The sequence below is a fragment of the Schistocerca cancellata genome, chromosome 5 (genome assembly GCF_023864275.1).
Source record: "Schistocerca cancellata isolate TAMUIC-IGC-003103 chromosome 5, iqSchCanc2.1, whole genome shotgun sequence".
Lineage (NCBI taxonomy): Eukaryota > Metazoa > Arthropoda > Insecta > Orthoptera > Acrididae > Schistocerca > Schistocerca cancellata.
Window position 1 is genome coordinate 228,669,419 of NC_064630.1, and position 21,572 is coordinate 228,690,990.

A 21,572-nucleotide genomic window follows, 5' to 3' on the forward strand; every position below is an offset into this window, starting at 1 on the left:
TCTCATGAAAATATGCAATGAAAAAGGGGCTGCTCATGAACTTCAAAGTTCAGTTACTGTTGAAGATAATTAGCTTTAGGTAATTTAAAATCCATTACTGAAAAGTGGGAATGCTTAGCTTTTGATTGGTGTAGATCACTTTTCCAAACTATGTTGATTAGCTCATGAAGTTTTGCATGTAGCAAAGTATATTGCAGTCAGTTATAAGTTTTAATTATGAGAGTTGTAATGACAACTAATTACACCAATGGAATCAGAGCAGCAAAAATAATAATCTGAATAATAAATTCCATTGAAATCCAGTCTAAAGAAGAACTTCAGATTCTCATGCAGGTGTTACTCACCAATAGTTGAATATATTGAAAATAAGATAATAATTAGAAATAATTGTTTATTTATGGGAGAAGGAAAACATAATAAACAGGAAAAATCCACTTATTGTGTCACCTCCCAGCTCCAACCCCTTCTTCTCTCATACACTTTCATCCATGTCAGTTTTCTCTACTAATTGTGATACACATTGTACACAAATCTTGCACTTGGTTGTCCCTGGCACCCCTCTTGGCTTGTTGCCCTAAGTGGTTCCTACAAATTGTGATATGTGCTGTATAGAAATCTTATAGCTGTGGTGCCTCTGACACCCCACTCAGCTTGGTGCCCCAAATGGCATCTTGTCTCACTTGTGCCTTAAACTGGCTCAGAATCTGCCCCGTCTATGTCGCAGCTGTCATAATTCTTGCTCTCTACTCTTCTCCCCAAATTCCCTTCATACACGTCTAGGTTTGCCACAATTCTGACAAACTACTTTTGATGAAGTGTTCCCCAGGTGTCCTTATCTAATACCTTCCTCCTCCTCCTCCTCCTCCTCCTCCTCCTCCTCCTCCTCTTCCTTCCCGTACTTCCTCCACCACCTGCCCCCCATCTAAATCTCTACTCTCCCAATCTCTTGCTCTTACAGATTGGCTATCCCTGTGCATATCCACAAATTCCACAGACTGGCTCTCCAGAACTACCTAGTCTAATTGAGACAACATCTTGCAGACCTGACAAAATACTGCTCTCTGACTATTCTCAGGGCTTAGCCACTGTAAAATATGGCTTACTACTTGCTCCTTGGTGTACGGAGGTTTCAATGTTACCACTTTCCTTCTGACTTGCTGTACACAATTTATTAATATTCACAGCCAGACTGATGATAAAGTAGCCCCTGCAGGCCTTTCCAAGTATTATTTTCCTCTTTGGTGTGCTATATTTCATCATTTACATTATTCTTCACATTTACCTCAGCTGATCTTAAAGCATTTAAATCACCCAGTTCCATGGTCTGAGCTCTATTCTGAAACCTATCATAAAATACAAAAATTTAGCTATATGACCCACTGAATTCAATGATGAATGAGCACACTGTTTCAAAAAATCCTGTGGTTCTGCAACTTTGTGAACAGAGTATCAATGATTGTTTGCCCAGCCTCTCTATTATGAACACTCAAATTAACTTCACTACCAAAATTACTCATTTTTCTATTATGGGTCTGTATTAGTAGTGTTGCTATAGGTTTCTAAAAATTGTCACTCATTCTGTCAACATAGTGATCCAAATGGGCCTGAAATCTTCATACTGACTGAGAGTACAATTATCCTCACATTCCAAGAGATCTAATATTTCTTTAAATGTGTCATGAATTAAGACAACAGTCAGATTTAGCTCACTGGGCTCAGTAATCTGTTGAGCAACCTGCAAATAACTATTGTTGCATACTTGTTCCATAGCCCCTGGACAGTACCTTTAGGATCTACCTGTCTCCTCCATAATTCATACATTAGTTCCCCTCTTCTCAGGAAAGTTTAATCCCTTACATTGCTAGGCATACACAAAAATGCCTCAAAGACCTATATCTCTAACGTCGATCAGTTGTAGAATTTTGGAACACGTATTGTGTTCGAGTATAATGACTTTTCTGGAGACTAGAAATCTACTCTGTAGGAATCAGCATGGGTTTCGAAAAAGATGGTCATGTGAAACCCAGCTCACGCTATTCGTCCACGAGACTCAGAGGGCCATAGACACGGGTTCACAGGTAGATGCCGTGTTTCTTGACTTCCACAAGGCGTTCGATACAGTTCCCCACAGTCGTTTAATGAGCAAAGTAAGAGCATATGGACTATCAGACCAATTGTGTGATTGGATTGAGGAGTTCCTAGATAACAGGAAGCAGCATGTTATTCTCAATGGAGAGAAGTCTTCCGAAGTAAGAGTGATTTCAGGTGTGCCGCAGGGGAGTGTCATAGGACCGTTGCTATTCACAATATACATACATGACCTGGTGGATGACATCGGAAGTTCACTGAGGCTTTCTGCAGATGATGCTGTGGTGTATCGAGAGGTTGTAACAATGGGAAATTGTACTGAAATGCAGGAGGATCTGCAGCGAATTGACGCATGGTGCAGGGAATGGCAACTGAATCTCAATGTAGACAAGTGTAATGTGCTGCGAATACACAGAAAGATAGATCCTTTATCATTTAGCTACAAAATAGCAGGTCAGCAACTGGAAGCAGTTAATACCATAAATTATCTGGGAGTACGCATTAGGAGTGATTTAAAATGGAATGATCACATAATGTTGATCGTCGGTAAAGCAGATGCCAGACTGAGATTCATTGGAAGAATCCTAAGGAAATGCAATCCGAAAACAAAGGAAGTAGGTTACAGTACGCTTGTTCGCTCACTGCTTGAATACTGCTCAGCAGTGTGGGATCCGTACCAGATAGGGTTGATACAAGACATAGAGAAGATCCAACGGAGAGCAGCGCGCTTCGTTACAGGATCATTTAGCAATCGCGAAAGCGTTACGGAGATGATAGATAAACTCCAGTGGAAGGCTCTGCAGGAGAGACGCTCAGTAGCTCGGTATGGGCTTATGTTAAAATTTCGAGAACATACCTTCACCGAGGAGTCAAGCAGTATATTGCTCCCTCCTACGTATATCTCGCGAAGAGACCATGAGGATAAAATCAGAGAGATTAGAGCCCACACAGAGGCATACCGAAAATCCTTCTTTCCACGAACAGTACGAGACTGGAATAGAAGGGAGAACCTATAGAGGTATTGAAGGTACCCTCCGCCACACCGTCAGGTGGCTTGCGGAGTATGGATGTAGATGTAGATGTAGATGAAAGATAAAGTCCTCAGGTTCTTCAAAGATGATGAATTTTCTCAGCTGTACTCAGGCAAAAACAATTACATAGCAGTAAGAGTGGACAGTGAGAAACGTCATAAGCAGAAATGTGTCCTACTTTGTAACATGAAAGAAGTGTTCATAGCCTACTGTAAGCATATGGCAGTGAATTGGGGTTCCCAAAATTTTGTGAACTCAGGCCAAAGTGATGTATTGCAGTTGATCCTGCTGGTACACACTCAGTTTATTTATGAGTGATACATTGAAATGCCAAACTGATGTTAGCTTCAACACCTATCAAGAATGAGGACTACAAGAAACTAATCTAGAATACTGTGTACTGTTTGGAATCAAAAGATGGCATGGTGCAACACCATGAACAGTGTCCTGGAAAATCTGATTTGGAACCCTTTGTGATTTACTTTGGTGGTAAGGCACTGCAGAATATCAGTTTCTGTATTATTAGTGCCTTCATCATGATGCCACTGCAGTTCATGCATTCATAATGAGTCTGGTTAAATATTTGAGGATAACAATAGGAGACATCAAGTGCATTCACTACTTTAGTGATGGATATGCTGCCCAATACAAAAATTTTATCAATTTATGCCTGCATGAAAACGACTTTGGTAGCTCTGCTGACTGAAATTTCTTTGGAATAAGTTGTAGAAAATCTCCTTGTGATGGAACTGGAGGAGAAGTTAGAAAGGTAGCTCATGTTAGTTCACAGAGACCTTTGGATAACCGAATATTCATGCATCTTGATAAGTTCTCCAATGAAAATATTTCAGGCATCCTCTTTTTTATGTTACGCATAAAGAAACTGAACAAATTTTGTTTGATCAGAAAAGGTTTGCTAAAGGTCACACAATTTCTGGGACAAGGGAAAATCGCCAGTGCAAGCTCATTGGCCTAATCAAAAACTGAGCCCAGCAGCTCTTTCATCTTCGGCGGTGGCCGGAAGACGGTATTTATGTTTGATTTTCTCAGTAGCTAAAGACCCACTCAAACTCAACACACCTGGTATATACAGCATTGCCTGCGAATGTGCTGTACAGTACACTGGACAAACAGTGCTGAATCTCGAAAAGGTGCGAGGAACACACCAGGCATGTCCAACTTGGACAGATAGAGAAATCTGCTATAGCTGAACATAGCATCAAAGAAAACCACACCTTTGATTTCGAGAACACCAGGGTGCTGTGCCAAGCCGGGAGCTGTTGGGACAGCGTCATTAAAGAATCAATAGAAATACGGGTCCACGAGAATCTTGTGAACAGGGATGAAGGTTATCAACTGAGCGCAGCCTGCAATCCAGTATTAGCCACAATACGCCAGGAATGCACCAAGAACCGTCCAGCTCATGAGACGCGACCGGAATGCTCTGACAGAGACACGAACAGCGCACCCGCTTCCCCCTCCACCCTGCCCGCCGGCTCCTCTGGACCCATCCTCCCTCAGCCAGGTGGTGGGGGGCAGGCCGCAGGTATAAAGGGACCGGCATCTGCAAAGTCTCGGAACTTCGCCCAAAGATGACGAGTATGTCACTTGTCGAAATGTCGCAGTTTGAAGACACCACCACCCGGCTGGAAGCAAGACAACTCTTCGCCAGCTGTATATGCTGGGAAAGCATACATTCACATTTAAAATTTTCTGTCAAATTTGCAGGAGGATACGTTTGAATAGATAAGGACGGAGGCTATTGTACAAAGATCTCAAGAAGACAACATGGCTGTGTATCATATTACCAATTATTGGCTGAATCCATCCTGAAAATTACAATTTATGGCTGATCACAGATGTGCTCCCTAAGTTACACAATGAATTTTCTTCCACCTTTGAAGAATTACAGCTATCACCAAACTTATTTGAAAATCAAATCAGTAATATATTCTTATCAGACACAAGTAGGCAGAAATAGGGGCTTTCATAATAGTTATCCAAAGCTGGTACTTGGGCGTGCACATAGCAGTGCAAACTTGGGATCCCTATCTAAACTTTGTACATGTGTATCCAATACTTTGTTGAACCTGCTCAAAAACTTTCATTGGATTTTGAATGGCCAGGCAGCAATCATGTCAGACTGCTCCACTTGACGTAGAATGACCAAAAGCTATATAGCTAGAATAACTTTTTTTCTCTATGCTTCAGATGGGTTCAGCAATTGTAATATTACCCAGCACACATCAATAAGAAAGTCTTTAAAACAGGTGCACTGTGCCACTACATTATATCAACTGAAGACACAATGGTTGTGTGCTCAGCTGGCACTATGGATTTGGCAGAGAGAGAGAGAGAGAGAGAGAGAGAGAGAGAGAGAGAGAGAGAGAGAGAGAGAGAGCATGCTTTATTTACTGTTTGTGAAAAGTAAAACAAATAAGTTTCCTGCACACAGTGGTGATCAACACACATAATTTGAGTACAAGATCCAAACACATCATGATTCTATTTTTGCCTGCCTTGTGATCATTAATTACAGGGAAGTAATTAGTTATATGTAAATCTTCAGTGACATTGACACCAATCCTCCTCCCCCCTCAAAAATGCAATATTACTGTCTAAGTATTCTATTCCAGTACACAGTACTCCCTGGTAAACAAATATTTATCATTAGACTGTGAAAAGTTTTTTGAGATGTCCAAATGCTGTAGTTGTGATAAATGGTGAAAACTGTTCTGAAAGACTGATAGCTTCAGGTGTCTAGTCATCTCCCCATTCAGACCTGTGAGAGAGAATGTTGCCATCGTAAAAACAAGTGCATGTTATTCAAGCAACTCTGCATACATTGTGCAGAGGATGGCACACAGTTTAGCATCATTGCAGATTTGGGCACCAATATTGAAATGAAAGCAACTGCAATGTCCATCCAGAGTTGCACAGTTTCACAGCTGCATCTATTAGCAAGACTGTCTAGCTGTGTAGCCAATGATGTGGCATGTGCTTTCCTCAGGCAGCTGTGGTGATATTTCCAAATCTTCCTGGTCAGTGACATTACTGTTTGCGATCAGTGCCATGCTTGTTCTCACTTTTTTCTCTTTGTTTGCTATTCAGATTTTGTTCAAACACAGTTGGTGATTCTGGGCTTCACATTTGATTACCTCTAGGTTTGTCCTTTCAGACATGTGTATGATTAACATTATCTGCTTCATCCTTCAGCCACTAGTCATTTATTAGAGAAACTGCCTTGTGGCACTCCCCCCATCCAAGTAGTGCATTATAGAAGTGACAACGAGGCAGGCTGTCTCTCATGGGCTAAATATCTCATCACAAAGTACGAATAATTTCTGAGTTTTGGCAGTGTAAAATAATGCAGAAGGAACAGATATAGTGGAGACAACTACAGCAGAATCAGATGGAGGAGATGATCAAACATTGTGGAGCAGATCTGAAACTTGAGCAGTCTGCAGGTCGAACATCTGTGGGGCAACCTTCGCCCAGGTCAATGATCAGTCTTATGCATCCTGGAGAGTAGATGTGCATGGCCTAACCCATAAATTGAAAATTTAGTGTACAAATTGCAGTGTCTCATATGCAGATTCTTAAATATGAGGTGTAGTTGTCACCTAAACACAAGACCTCACCTTAAGCACAATCACAATTATTGCCAACTTGTTTGAGGTGTCAGAAGCAGCTCAAAATGCTCTTTCCAATAGCTGGCACATAGTTCAGTTCTCTGCCACATGCTGATATCTCCTGAGCTGATACTCAAGATGTGCATCCTGTGCAAGGAAATGTTTCTTGCTTCCAAGCAGATTTCAATGGGCGTAGTAAGAAAAGGCTACCTAGTCAGGCATCTTGATGCAGATCACAGAGTGTTCCCCCTCTGCATTGGATTCACCTCCAATGATGCTTACTTAAGCCATTGTCCAGACTGTTGGATATGCCACAAGTGTCTCCAGTGGGTGCATCTTTTCGATACATATTATGCCTGTCACAAAAAAGGTGACAGGGCAGGAAAACAGTACTGTGTGCAGATGCACCAGTGTTCACCAATAACTGTGGGCTGCAGAACATGACCAAGCATCAATGTTCACTTTAACTCCAGTCTTGGCAGAACCTGCCCACATGCCTAATAAATTCCTGATTGAGTTGTGCATCAGTGGTGTTTATATTTAATTCCACATGGATGCCAGGGCAGTAGTTTGTCTGATTAATCAGGAAACCTAGCAGGATTTAGGATCCCCTGCACTGCAGTGGCAGGTTGTTTTATAAAATTGCCTATTGGTTTCTGGAAGATTCCATGGTGACTCTTCTTACATTTTGAAATCAGTGTTTTATTATGCTGACTTTTTATCAGTTTATAAATGCATATTTTCTTTTGTAAATCATTGTTAAAGATTGTGTTATTCAGGCAAAGTTCTTGAAGTGTTATTTAAGCAGGGAAGAGCAGTAAAATTAAAGAACAAGAATGTAATTTATGTTGTGACTTATGTTACAAATTTGGGACATCCTATTCCTAATGTGAATTTTAGGTCAAAAATGTCCTTAAACTATTCATAGTATGGATCTGGTTTTTATCACAGAAAATGCATGTTAGGTTGGCTTTCAAATGACAGAGTTACAGGTTTCTAAAAATATTTATACCTTGTGAAATAGTGTAATACACTGAAAAAGGCGTGTGACTCAGTGTTACGTGACTCTTGTTACTTGCTACTGCTTGTTGGAAAAAAAAAAAATTTCCAGCAAGCACAGAAATGAAAATATGACGTTATGTGCCAAATAAGATAAACTTAACATTAACATTACACTTTTCAAACAATATAAAAAATTATAGGAGCATGAAATCTGGGAAAATGAACTGTAAATTCAATTAAGTCAGAACTGAAAATATCCTCCTGCATTGGCAACATCAAGTAGATTAATTTTCTTTGTAATTTTATCAAATTTACAGGCCATTTCCAATCATGACCAGCATGCTCCATTGCACTGGTTGGGTAAGAATTTCCAAAAGCTGCACATACTTCTCCAGCAGTGAATTTACTATCATATTCTAGTCTCCAATTCTCACACTTTCTATATTTTCTTCAGTATGTTGGTTTACAGCAGTGAAATTCTTTGGAAACAGCAGATATGTTTGTAGTAATTCTTTCTTGCAGTGAAAGCAGTGAATGCTTTTCATGTTTGGTACTGATGGTGCTGAAAATTTGAGCCAGATTACATTTCACATTGATTCTTTGAATTTCAACAGACACATGAAAAAGATGCATAGTTGTGGTACTTGCAGCTAGCTGAGCAAAAGTTGATGCATCACCTACTATGAATTTTCTCTTTTTTTACTGCATTCCACACTAGCCATTCTGCAACTGCACCAATTCCATCTACGGCTCCTTTACCATAGGATGTAGCAAATAAGTTCCAATAGATTTTCACGTTATGAAATGACTGAAACTGAGGCACAGCAGCAGTAACATATTTGTTTTTAAGTTTTTGAGGCAGGTCCATCTGACCAGATTGAAACTACCTTCACATTTTCAGGTATAGTTGACAGTACCTTGCTAATGTAAGCAATTGCACTACTTGAGCCATGGCTTTATCCAGGGCACCATGTGACTTACACGATGACAAACCCGCATTGCTAGGCTGCTGATTTTGTAACTAATGTTGCCTATGTTTTCATGTTTTCTAACTCTAACCCTAGTTTTAGCTCTTCTTTCTTCTAATAACAGCCACTGCCTATGTTAACTCAGCTGTAGAACCTTTCGTTTCTGCTTCTGCTGGCTTTTTCTAGATTCTTCCAGGTGCTTCTTCTTAAATTCTCCATATTTCTCTTTACTGTTTAACTTTTCCCTCCTCCTACTCTGTCTTCCTGCTGCTGCTGAAGGCATCCTCTTCTTCTAACCTTACAATAGTACAACTGTAGCTCAGATTACGTGACTCACGTTGCTCATTTAGTTTTCTGTTTTTACAATATTGGTGGAAATTGGGAAATTTTTAGTAGTGATTTTAGTTACACATTCACACTAAGAAGTAAATTACTGATCAAGATAGTTATTTCTAATATCTTTCTTGGTATAAAAACTTAATTAGATGAAAGTGACTCATGTTACTTGAAAGTTCGTGCTGTTGTATTGTATTATTTATCCTAACCTATAATTTACCTACTTCCGTTTTATACTCTTTATGCAATACATTAGGGTATGTAATGGTAATATAAATAATGATACGCTAATTCTTACTTGCCAGTTAGTTGAAAGGAAGGTCCAAAATCGTCAATAATTCACACACTCATCATATGAAAAACATATGACATTATAAAAATGGCTACAAATAATGGAGGGAAAGCAATAATGGGCCACAAACCATTGTTGCCATACACTAAAAAGTCCAGACTTTTCAAAAAATATATAGAAGGTACCAAATTTTAAACTTTTAAATATTGTAAGTGTGACCTACATTACATCGAATATCCCTTCTGTCTCTGGGTCTTAGGTTGACATATGTTTGATTTTTCTGATGTTTTGCCAGCACAAGTGGCTGGCACTGCAAAAGTTTCACCATGCATTGCTGATGGTGGAGTGGAGTTGAGCTCACAGCTGCAGCTTATATACAGGGTGTCTCACCTAACTCTGCCACCTCAAATATCTCTGGAGCAACAATAGATATTGAAAAATGGTTTTCACCAGCAGGGGCTTATGAAACCAAATATTACGCAAAATTTTAAAAGGTAAACAAATACTATTGTCAACACAAACTTGTGAATTTTTAAATGGACACCTTCTGTTATTTCATATGCAATCAATCACATGAAAAATCACAAAAATAATGGCATTGGTTGCACCACAATATGTCAATTACATCCCGAGAAAAGCAAAGATTATGCTTGAAATGCCAGCCGCGGTGGTCTAGCGGTTCTGGCGCTGCAGTCCGGAACCGCGGGACTTCTACGGTCGCAGGTTTGAATCCTGCCTCGGGCATGGGTGTGTGTGATGTCCTTAGGTAAGTTAGGTTTAAGTAGTTCTAAGTTCTAGGGGACTTATGACCTAAGATGTTGAGTCCCATAGTGCTCAGAGCCATTTTTATGCTTGAAATAAATGAAGCGCACAAATAGTGCACATCCTGAGGATCAAGCATGGACCTCACGCTGCCCGTCAGGGGCTCACACAATGGGAAGGTATGAACAATCCACAAAACCAAGCAAGTGACACGTCCAATGCAAAGTTACATTTTTCATATTGTACATGTATTTTTATTCTAGCAAAATGACAACTAGAGCTACACTTTAATTCACTTTGCTAAACACATTTACTAGTGCCCTGTCGCCCACAGGAACTGTATTGTTGTGCATTAGATCCAGCTTATAAAATACACCCACATCTTGACCAATGAAACTGTGTCACGTCAACATATATTAGTAGTGCCCTCTGTTTGCATTAATACACATTTGCAGATGGGTAACAAGAGAGTGTTGCACGGATTGTAGAGTTTCTACAGATATTGCCATTACATGCCTCAGTAATACAATGTTGCATATCCTCTACTGTTGTTGGGGGTTATCAATACTCTCTGTCTCTCACTGTGCTCCAGAGAAAGAAGTCTAATGGTGTCAAGTCAGGGGGGCCGCCTACACAGTACCTCCTTGGATGATCCACCTAATTGGATATGTCGCATCTAGAATGTCTCTGGCAACTTTTGCATTGTGTGCAGAACATCCATCTTGTTGGAACCACAATGATAGACAAGTTTCCAATCCTAGATCATCCATGAGGTGTGCTAGTGTGTGTTGAAGAAATGATGCATATCACTGTCTATTCAATGTTCCACGGTAAAACTAGGGACCTACAATACAGTTAGCAATGATCCACACCAAAAATTGACTCTCCACTGTCATTGATGAGCAACTTGGCGAATCCAGTGGGGATTTTGCATGGACCAGTAGTGCATGTTCCACAGATTCACATTACCATGATTTGTAAATGAAGCCTCATCCATAAACAATGTATTGCTTAGGAATACTGGAGTGCCTTGAAAATGCTGAAGTGAAAAATGACAGAATGCAGTGTGGGATTCAAAGTCATGTCTGTACAGTTCTTGGTGCAGTGAGATATGGAACAGATGAAATTGATGCTGATGCAAGATTCTGCACACACTACTGTGGCTTATTACTACACCTCAAGCAATTTCTCATACACCCACCTGAGGATTGTGCGCTACACCAGCCAGAACAGCAAATCCACTTCCATTGCCAGTCACTGGCATTGTACGTCAACGTTTTCTGGAAACCCAGCTTCCTGTTTACATGAGTGTCTTGCAGATGTTGCCAATGGTTCGACACAATGGACACTGCTGATCTGGGTAGCATTCAGCATACAGTGTCACAGCTGTGGTTGCATTTCTGTGACATTCACCATAAATTAAAATAATATCTAGGTTTTCTTCATTACTGAATGCCTACATATCGACTAGATGCCGGCAAATGTAACAAGCCACAAGAAAACACATTATAATAGGTGGACAGGTTCAAGTAAGGTACAGCTCAAGAAGGGGCTAAACTATCCCCCTTTAGGAGTGCCAATGCGGTGTTGTCATACAATACCACACCATACATTAACACTCCACTGACATAGTACATCAATCACATCATGATTACTGGCAGCTTGAGTCTCAGGACATGCGTTAGCTGTGCGTTTCATTTATTTCAAGCGTCAACTTTGCTTCAGAATTTCTTGGGATGTAACTGATGTATTGCAATGCAACCAACGCCATTATGTTTGTGATTTTTCATGCTATTGATTGCATACAAAATAATAGGGGGTGTCCATTTAAAAATACACAAGTTTGTGTTAAAAATAGTATTTGTTTACATTTTAAAATTTCACATAGTATTTGGTTTCCTAAGCCCCTGCCATACATTCATGCTGGTGGAAACCATTTTTGAATATCTATTGTTGTTCCAGAGATATTTGAGGAAGCAGAGTTAGGTGAGACACTCTGTATATGGCACACCAGTGTCCAAGAGCTTTTCTGTGGTAATTACTGCAGAGGTTCTCCCCTTGCTACCTGCAACGATCATTTGCTGCAACATGGGAATTCAGCATCTGTTCAACTTGAGGCTTTCTTCTTGCTTGTTGAAATTATTGTCATGTTTGTGTATTTCTACATCTTACCTGAATAAGCAGGTGTGACAACTCTTTTCTACACCAAGAACGTCCATGTTCACAAATTTTACTATGTGGTTGGTCTTCCACAGAGTGTGCTCTGCCATGACTGATTTTTCATCCTGGCCCAACAAGCAATGCCACTCATGTTCAGTGATTTTATAGTTGACTTTTTACCCAGTCATTCCAACATAAACTTTTTCACCTCTACATGGTATGTAGTGTATTCCTGACATTGCAAGTGGGTTTCTTTTCTCCTTTGCCGATCTAAGACACCCTTTGATCTTCTTGGATAAGGAAAATGTGACCATCATAATGAAAACTGAAGATTACAAGTAGAAGAACCAGGACCTATTAGATCCAATGTGCACTAAAAACTAAGTGCAGATTTGATGCAGTGGATCTGCACTTAGTTCTAGATAAGAATCAGTTAATCAAGGCCTCTCAGCAGACAAAAAGAGGACCCTCCAGGACACAGAATCCCTACCACCTCAGCTGTATGGATTACCAAAGATCCACAAGAATAATGTTCCATTAAGACTAACGCCTCAGCTGTATGGATTATCAAAGATCCATAAGAATAATGTTCCACTAAGACTGACTGTTAGTGCTACTGGTTCACCAATGTATAAACTTCCAAAACACTTGGCCTCTTTACTCCAGCTGAATGTTTGAGAGACTGATACATACATAAAGGACTTGGGACATTTCATTGAGAAGCTGAAGAAACTTGAACTTGCAAATAAATGACATCCTGGTCAGCTCTGATTTGTTTGCTTACCGAAGTGGCACTCCATGGTTCTGTGGAGTAATTGGTTCCATTTTCCGGCAAGACAACACCAAGCTCTTTCAAACATGTATCACCATGCTACCAGCTGTGGCAGCAGTTGATGACTGAACCAGCACAGGTCTGGCAACTCGTGGAATTTGAGTCACTTCCTCTGATGCTACAATCACTGACAGTCTCAATGCCTCAGCAGCAACTACAGCTTCAACTGAACTTGACAGCAAATGAATAAGATGCCAAAGGGATGGAAACTTTGGAAATTGAGATGCTGTTGGAGCCACTGCCAGGGCACAATGCTCCCCATTGCACTAGTAGCCAAAACATATGTCCGGTCACTTCCAACCCCATTAAAGTGGAGAAGAATTTAGTATCTTCACTGCATTTGGACATTGATGTACAGATGGATGTACCAGCAATGGCTCTCTAGAGATTTATGATGTCATGGCCACACACAGGTCTGTTAACAAGACTTTTGGGTGGCATAGACCACTAGAAAAGTGCGCACTCATTCATCAGCCAGTTGTGTAGATGTATCCAAAGCTTTTTGGTTGCTGACATTACTATTTGCACACAGTAACATGCTTATTCTCAGTTATTTCACTTGGTTTGCTATTCATATTTTGTTTGTATATTGTTAATGATTCTGAGCTTCATGCTTGAATTCCTCTTGTGTGTTCTCTTTTATTTGTGTAAGATTGGATGCCATCCACTCAGCTGTTTCAGCCACTTGCAGTTTTCCAATGAAACTGTGGCACTCGCCACCTGTGGGTACCACATTGGAAAACATAATGCACCTGTATCATTGTATCCCTTTTCTATTCTTTTCACTGTTGGTTCTTGGAGAGAGAAATCATCAGTACTCTTCTATGTGGTCCAGAATGTCTCTAATAATGCAATTATGAGAAGGTTTTTTTTAAGAAATGTCTTAGGTGCATGAATTACTCTTCCTTATAATCCTTCCAATAAATCAGATTGGCATTTGCCTTCCCAGTAGCTATATCTGTGTGTTCATTCCACATGAAATCTTTGCATACAAACTTATAGATACTTGTGTATCATGACTGATCACCTATTGTGCAATGAAATGTTATTAATACAGATAATTTCATCTATTTCTGTGCATTACATTACTTTTTGGCACTGAGGGTAGGCTAACAGTCTTCACATCAGGCAGTGATCATCTGAATGTGTCACAGCATTTTGTAGTAAGTTGCTAATTATGCCACCAGTCTAATAGAAATACAGAAATACATCAGTTATCTGCAAGATCATATACATATATTGTGAACAGTGGCGCCAGGGGTGGCCTCATTAGACTATCTTCATCATAACGGATGTTACTTTCGCTTCTGACTGTCTGTCTTCGTAAGAACAACGTACTGATGTATGATTGTGTTGATCTAATCATGTGTCTGTTCAGATATTTCGCACACACATATACAGTTCCACTATATATTCCCTGCAGACCTGTAAGGGCGATGCATTTACTGTGCATTTGCTCTAACACGAGAACTAATCTCTCCAAATGTGTATGAAATTCCAGTTTGTCACCTAATTCAAACTACTATGCAGACATGCTATTAAACTTTTTCCAGGAAGTGAATCCTTAATGTAAAGCACAGACTGACTGCAGCCCTTTTGATTAGTCTACTGCCTGCCAAGCTGAATTACCAAATCACACCTTTTTCCTAAGAATTGATAATGCATTCATTTATCATATAAGTTAATGATCCATTATACTGCACACAATAGTGTTGCCACACAAACCTAAAATTGTTGTAAGTTAAGGTCAGGAATATAGAAGTTAAAACAGTTGTCTCCTCTTTATGTCCAAATAAAATGAAAATGTGTTTGTGATTAGTGAGCAGTTTTATTACACATTCTTCTTTACTCTTTTTGTAGCATTTAGAAGGTCTCATGCAGTTCCAACTTTATTATTTTAGTCATATCTGTTATTTTTCAGCAGTTATAGTATAAATTTATGTATAGAATTCAGTTGTCAGTTGCAAATAATTTTCAACAAATGACTGAATTCTACTCTGCAAAACCATCTTTGTAAAAATGTGAAAAACTTTATTTTTGTTTTCCAGGAATTCTGCTGAAGTCACATCAATTTCCTTCATAGCTACTGATCTTAAACAACATTGATCTTGATAACTTCCAGAATGGACATCATATATTCATATTTCACATGAAAACAGACAAATTGTTTAAATCAGAGCCCATCTAAAGTTGTTGAAACATGGGTATAGAGAAATGGCATGATGTGCCTAATCTACACTTAAATCTGAAGCTTGAAAAGATCCATATACTATGAAGAAGGCTGGATAAATTTATAAAAAAATTAAAAGCACTTTGTAACTTGTTTTTTATATATTATAAAAATTTCAAGTAGATTAATGTAAAAGATAGAAAAGAAACAATAAAGGAAGTTTTAAATTACAATGTATGTACAAATGTTTTAATGAAATAAATTTCCTTGTTGCTTCCATTCAATGTCTTTTGCATGTAATTTTATTTCACAAAATAAAGAATGAAAACTCTTCCATCAAGACATCTGCCAGCAAGTGTTAATCCTACACATTACTGAAAACTGATACCTTGTTTCCAGTATATGCAGTGTGTACAGTCAAATTTTACACTTGCCCTGTTCTGTCCTATACTCCTTACATTGAGAGAAGAGCTCTGACAGCTGGCAGTACTCTTGCTGCTATTCGACACAGACGGGCAGCGAGCCAGGGGCAGGGAGAACAGGGTGACAGACCTTCCCGTCCCGCCCTTCGGCAACACTTGCACTCCTTCAGAACCTAACAATGCCACGCCATTCATTGTAGCATTCCTGTAGGGGCAGCATTCTGCTGACTGATGTCTTCCTTGATGAAGTATTTTTTCACATGTGCTACCAGTGTTTGTCACCTTACACGAACACACACACATAAATATTTTCTTTAATGATATTGCAGCCATTTGGCTGCAATAACTTTTATTTTATTGTTATGCGGTTCAGATTTCACTGTATTGCATACCAGTCTGATATCTTTTGACATATAAATAAGTTACTGTGCTTGAAAATGGCCTATGGTCAAACTCTGGATCGTATAATCAATAAAATAAAAATTATTGCCATGAAATTGTGGTAACATCTTTAAAAAAAATTACCATGACTATGGTTCCACACAATCAAATTTTCATCATTAACAAGGTAAAGTAAACTGCACAAATGTTACATGTAAAATTTTTCACTTACACACACTGCAAGAAACTCGCAGAAGTAGCAGAATGCACATGTTTACACACAAACCTGAATGTAGCATGTGGTGGAACTGACTGAAAGCAACAGTTGCCCAGCACTACAGCAACACTGGGGCATTGCCATGGTAGCGTAAACAAAAGATCATGATCTGATTGGCTGTTGTGGATGCACGAAGCACATGCGCCACAGCTGCGTCAGCTGTCAGAGCTCTTCTGTTGCTGTGTGGAGTATAGACATCACCTTCAGTGGCATGAGAACAGGATGGCAATGCAGAATTTACTTATCATATTGGTGCAGGAAGTAAAATTATGAAGCTGCCAAAAACTGTTTACAGTAGCACAGAGCTTGAAGTCCAAAGGCAACCATCCATTATCATGCTGGAGTAGACCACAAATTGTCCTTGCTTATAATTCCTATTCTTTGTCTAGGTAACCATACAGGTAAAGAAAGTTAATGTTTTGATACACTGTTGCAGGCATTTCCCACTTTTAGAGAATAAGAATTGTTAACAGGCTTCATGTAGTGAAGGAGAGTAAAGCCATCCTCACACTCAATCTGAAAAGTGATTTGGACATGATTTCTATCATGGTTTTTGAGTGCTCAGAAATGCAATTTGCAGCCACAACGTTCTGCAATGAGAGTTGCCAGCTACACAGATTATTTTAATGAAAATTGACACACTAGGAATGAACTAAATTACGATTTTCAAAAGATGTGCTAAGAAAATCCCTAAGAATATTGTTCAGGTGTCATTAACTTCAAAGGTGCTTGAACATTGAGAAAGTCTTTAAAAATATTCTCTTTTCTTCTAGACAAAGTACCACTGATAGTCTTTGAAAAAGCAAACAAAGATTTGAACATCTGAGAAGAATTTAAATATCATGCCAACATTAGAATCTAACACAATTCTTCACCCTGACAAACCAGCTGCAGGTGCTGCTGCTGATGCTGTTTCTGTGCCAACAGTACTCATCAGGCTTTAACTGGTTTCATGCAGCTATCCACCCTAGTCTCTCTTGGGAACATCCCCTCATATCTCCATAACCACTAAATCTTACTTACATTAGAATCCGCTTACTGTAGTTAAGCCTCAGTTTCCTTCTAAAAATGTTATCCCACACTTCAGTACCAAATTAACTAATTCTTGGTGCCTTTGGATGTGTCCTATAAACCTACCCTTCATTTAATCAGGTTATGGTATTATACTATAACGTTGCTTGTGAACACATACTTACAAAGTTTCCAGAACCAATATTAATTGAGGAATGTACAAATGTAAGACCATCATAAAAATTGCTCCTGTAGGGACCACAAAGACACAGTTAGACTGCATTGCCCTCTCTCATGTCCAGCTGGGTGCAGACATTTTTGAAGCATAATATTTGCTGCCATCTTCGAGTGATAGCAGTCAAATGAGCGTCTTTGCTTTATCACACCTCCTTTATACTCATATCAGTGTCCACCCCTTCACTCACAACCTGCTGGCTAGAAGCCTTCATAACCAGGATTTTGTGGAGAGTTTTGATGATATCTCTCTCTTGACCAGAGTACTGCTCTCTGATTCCCTTATTCTGATCAGAGAGAAGTCCATCCCCACAATGACCTACCTCTTAGAATTTGTCCTCAAATCTACAGTCTCTTATCAACAAACAGATGTTGCCATAGAGTATCCTCTATCACTAGTTGTAGCAAACATATTCATGGAATATATTGAAGACCAAGCTCTAGAAAAAGCTTCACCGATACCCAGCATGCTTCTTCAGATATGGTGATGACACATTTGTTGGTAGCCACATGGGTGTGGAAGGCTTCAATTGTTTCAACGTCTGAACACCCTGCACCCCAGCACCAAATTTGCCATGGATGTGGAAGAGAATGGTGAACTCCCTGTTTTGGATGTCCTAGTCAAGCACAAAGCAGATGGCACTAAGGGACACAATGTGTATAGGAAGGCAGCCCATACTGATGTGTACCTGCAATCATTACCTCATTTGCTTATATTACACAGGCCATATTACTTGAGGCATGTGCATTCTGATAAAGTTTTCCCAGCCTATGGTGTATGTCATGGCCATACTCACTTAATTTCACTGCCCAACAAGCTAAATGACTGGTGGAGTCTTTCAAATTCAGGAGCCATAAAAGGTTGGTATGGTCAATTATCACTCTGAACTTCCTGCCATATGAACAGCATTTGAAATACAGTAAAACTTGCTCAAAATGGAATTGCCTGGGACTAAAATAATTTTCCAAAGTGGACAAGTTTCCAGGTTACACAAAACTCACTGGGTCATAATTAACAATTAAGTTGGAAATCATTGTCTTCCGTTCTGTTGCTACACTTTCCTGTACATCCTTAGCTTCCCTACACTCTTCATTCCACACGATGTTTTGCCTAGCTTTGAAACTCTCCTGCCATCCTGTGGATTCCAAGCTCTTTAGTGACTTTCAGAGCCTCACTCTACAACATGGGTCCAGATAAAGGTAAGTTTTTTGCCTGTGAACTTACAAACCATTCTCACACTATTTTGTTAATTTCTTCATTTCTGGTCTTCTTCACCTTTCTTTTCATCTGCCTGTTCCCTTTCATCCATTCGTCTCGAATCTTATCCTTGTTTCTTAAAGTCTCATAAATTTTGTGTTTTACCGCATTTGAAATGCAACATAATTTCACGCTCAGAGAGTTTGTCTTTCTCATTCACCTCGATTAAGTGTTAACGACACATACCGTTTGTTCGACATCATGTTACTATATCTCTTAAAGTGCTACCAGCCAACTGAAACTGGCAGAAAATAATCACCTTGCCAGGTAAAACCATTGTTTAATGGAACAATACCCACCTCTTTCACTTCACATTATAGCAGTGTGTTGGAAGATGCACAACAATGTTCCTGTATGCACCAGCATGTGTCAATAGCAAGGAAAAACGAGAAAGCCGACAAGTACACCGATGACGAGTGAAGCATTTCCTTTGATGTATTGTACCAACACCGAGCTTAACTTATTCGTTGTTGTGCAGAACGACGCCATTTTAGGCCCATTTTGCACTGGGACACTAGTGACAGTCACCAGTGATGCTCACCGGTGACTGGTGAACACTCTCGGATCACTGGTGCCTGACACCGCAGGTATATCCAACTGATTAGTTAGTGAAATGGACTCATACAGGAGTAGCAACTAAATTTTGCTAGCCTTTTATGGTCCGAAAAATAAAGTATTAAATTTGGAAAAAGAACATACAACTTACCAATTTTGTTTTTCTTATCCATGCTCTTCTCATTGAAATCAGGCACAAACTTCGTTATAATTTCTTGCCACACATTCGTTTTCATCGCTTTGTTGCTATAGTCATCATTTTCACATCCCAAATAGCAGGACGGCTTTCTACTTCACTTAGAAAATCTTCCATGTTAATCAAATCTAAACTCATGGATACGGTGTGTACAGTATAATGTACAATGAATATTTCGCGTCACTGTCTCAGAAATGGCTGCCTGTTGGTTGGCAAATCTGCAGTGCTATGTCTGTGATCAGTGTTCCAGCATGAAACTAATGCATGTCTGGTGGTGATTGCTGTAAACACAGTGACCTTGCCCATCACATGTGGTTAGAGTGAGTCACTGCTGGGTCACCGTGGCTTGCTGAGGCAGTATAATGTCCCGGTGTGAACGGCCCAGTCCAAACGAATGTATCTCTGTCGGTGACCATCACTGGTGACTGTCACCAGTGTCCCATTGTGGAACAGTCCTTAGATGCATGCCAGCAGTGCCGCACTACGCTGGACCACTTTTATTGGTTTTGCGCCACTTAACAGAGGTGTTAAAAGTAACATCTTTGTAGCGTCATGAATAACAAATGAATGTAAACAGTAGTACTGTAACATCTTTGTAGAGTCTGTAATGAAGCAGGGTTGCTCACTGCTATCCTGTTTTGGTTTTACACTCCTTCAGTAACTTAGTTAAGCAATGAACTTTTAGTTTTTTTTCATTTTCACTACTCAGATTCCGACTACAGATTCTGTGGCCTTCAGCCTCATAGTACAGAATTCAGAAATAGTTTAAATAAAATTCCCCTAGTAAAATCAATTATTTCAGAACATTCTAATGTCTATTCTGAAAGTAATGAGCTAATTAGTTTTATTGGAAATGCATTCTATTAAAAGTTATGAACAATGACGTATATTTTGCAATACATATTAAGTAAAATTTGAGTGAGCTAATAGATCGAATTCAGCTATAAGACTGCATCCAAAAGAAAGCCTAAATTTTACTGATTCCAGCAAAGTGTTTAAAATAACCTGAAGTCTATTAGTTAAATAGATATTAAGACTTGAACCTGTAGCCTGTATGACTTTCAGTGCCAATTGTGACCAAACTACTAAATAATTCCGAGATCAGTTTTTATACTTTTGCTACCTTTATTTTTCTACGTAAAATGACTCCAGTCTCAACTTTGTAAGTGCATTAATTAAGAATTAAGTAAATCTGAATAAGTAAAAATTATTGTTCAAGAGGGAATTCCCACTGCAGATGCATAAGTTAGTTTCTCGTATTTAAATTGATACAGCTCACTCATGTTATTTAAGTAATAAAACCCAATAGTTAACTTCAGAACCAATTAAAAAGGATCATTTTAACCCTGGGAAATTATAAACTATAATATTCATCAGGATGTCTATAGATAAGGGAAAGAACCACTCAATAGGTTTATGGTCGTTCATTAATGAAGAGAGAGGAAAAGTAACAAATCGGGCGGAGGACATCTGCCCACTGATGAGTGGGAAAAGCAACGCAAACCCTCTAGAAGTAGCCAATACTTTTAACAGATATTATATTACTGTAGCAGACGAATTAATAAGTCAAAATAAAACAAATGTAGCAAGTAAATTGTTAAACCCCCCACATACAAATCATACTATGGTTTTCATACCTACAACGGATGCAGAAGTGTCAATCCTAATAAAACAACTTAAAATTAAACATTCATCTGGCTTGGATGGTGTCACATCACATCTCATAAAGGAATGCAGAGAACGTATATTAAAACCATTGACACACATGCTGAATGCTGCGATAGAAGAAGGTATATTTCCAGATTCACTGAAAGTAAGTAAAGTGAAGCCAATATTTAAAAAAGGGAACAGGGATGAATTAGGAAATTACAGGCCAATATCATTGATCTCAACATTTGCTAAAATCTATGAAATGATAATAAAGAATAGAATTGTAAGTTTTATAAGAAAGTACAGTATACTGCA

General features: G+C 39.2%; 1 protein-coding gene across 14 annotated transcripts in view; it reads left to right on the forward strand.

Annotated features, from left to right (window-relative positions):
* The window catches only part of LOC126188844 (uncharacterized), a 2,133,693-nt gene that overhangs the window by 1,702,676 nt on the left and 409,445 nt on the right, over positions 1-21,572 (forward strand). For 6 of the 14 annotated variants that reach the window (XM_049930479.1, XM_049930486.1, XM_049930466.1 and 3 more), the window contains exon 11: positions 15,152-15,510. The exons of the other annotated variants lie outside the window; for them this stretch is intronic. In XM_049930479.1, coding sequence (XP_049786436.1) covers positions 15,152-15,186 — 35 coding nt within the window. In that variant the 3' untranslated portion in view covers positions 15,187-15,510. Of the gene's footprint in view, positions 1-15,151; positions 15,511-21,572 lie in introns of those variants that run through there. 14 annotated transcript variants of the gene reach the window in all.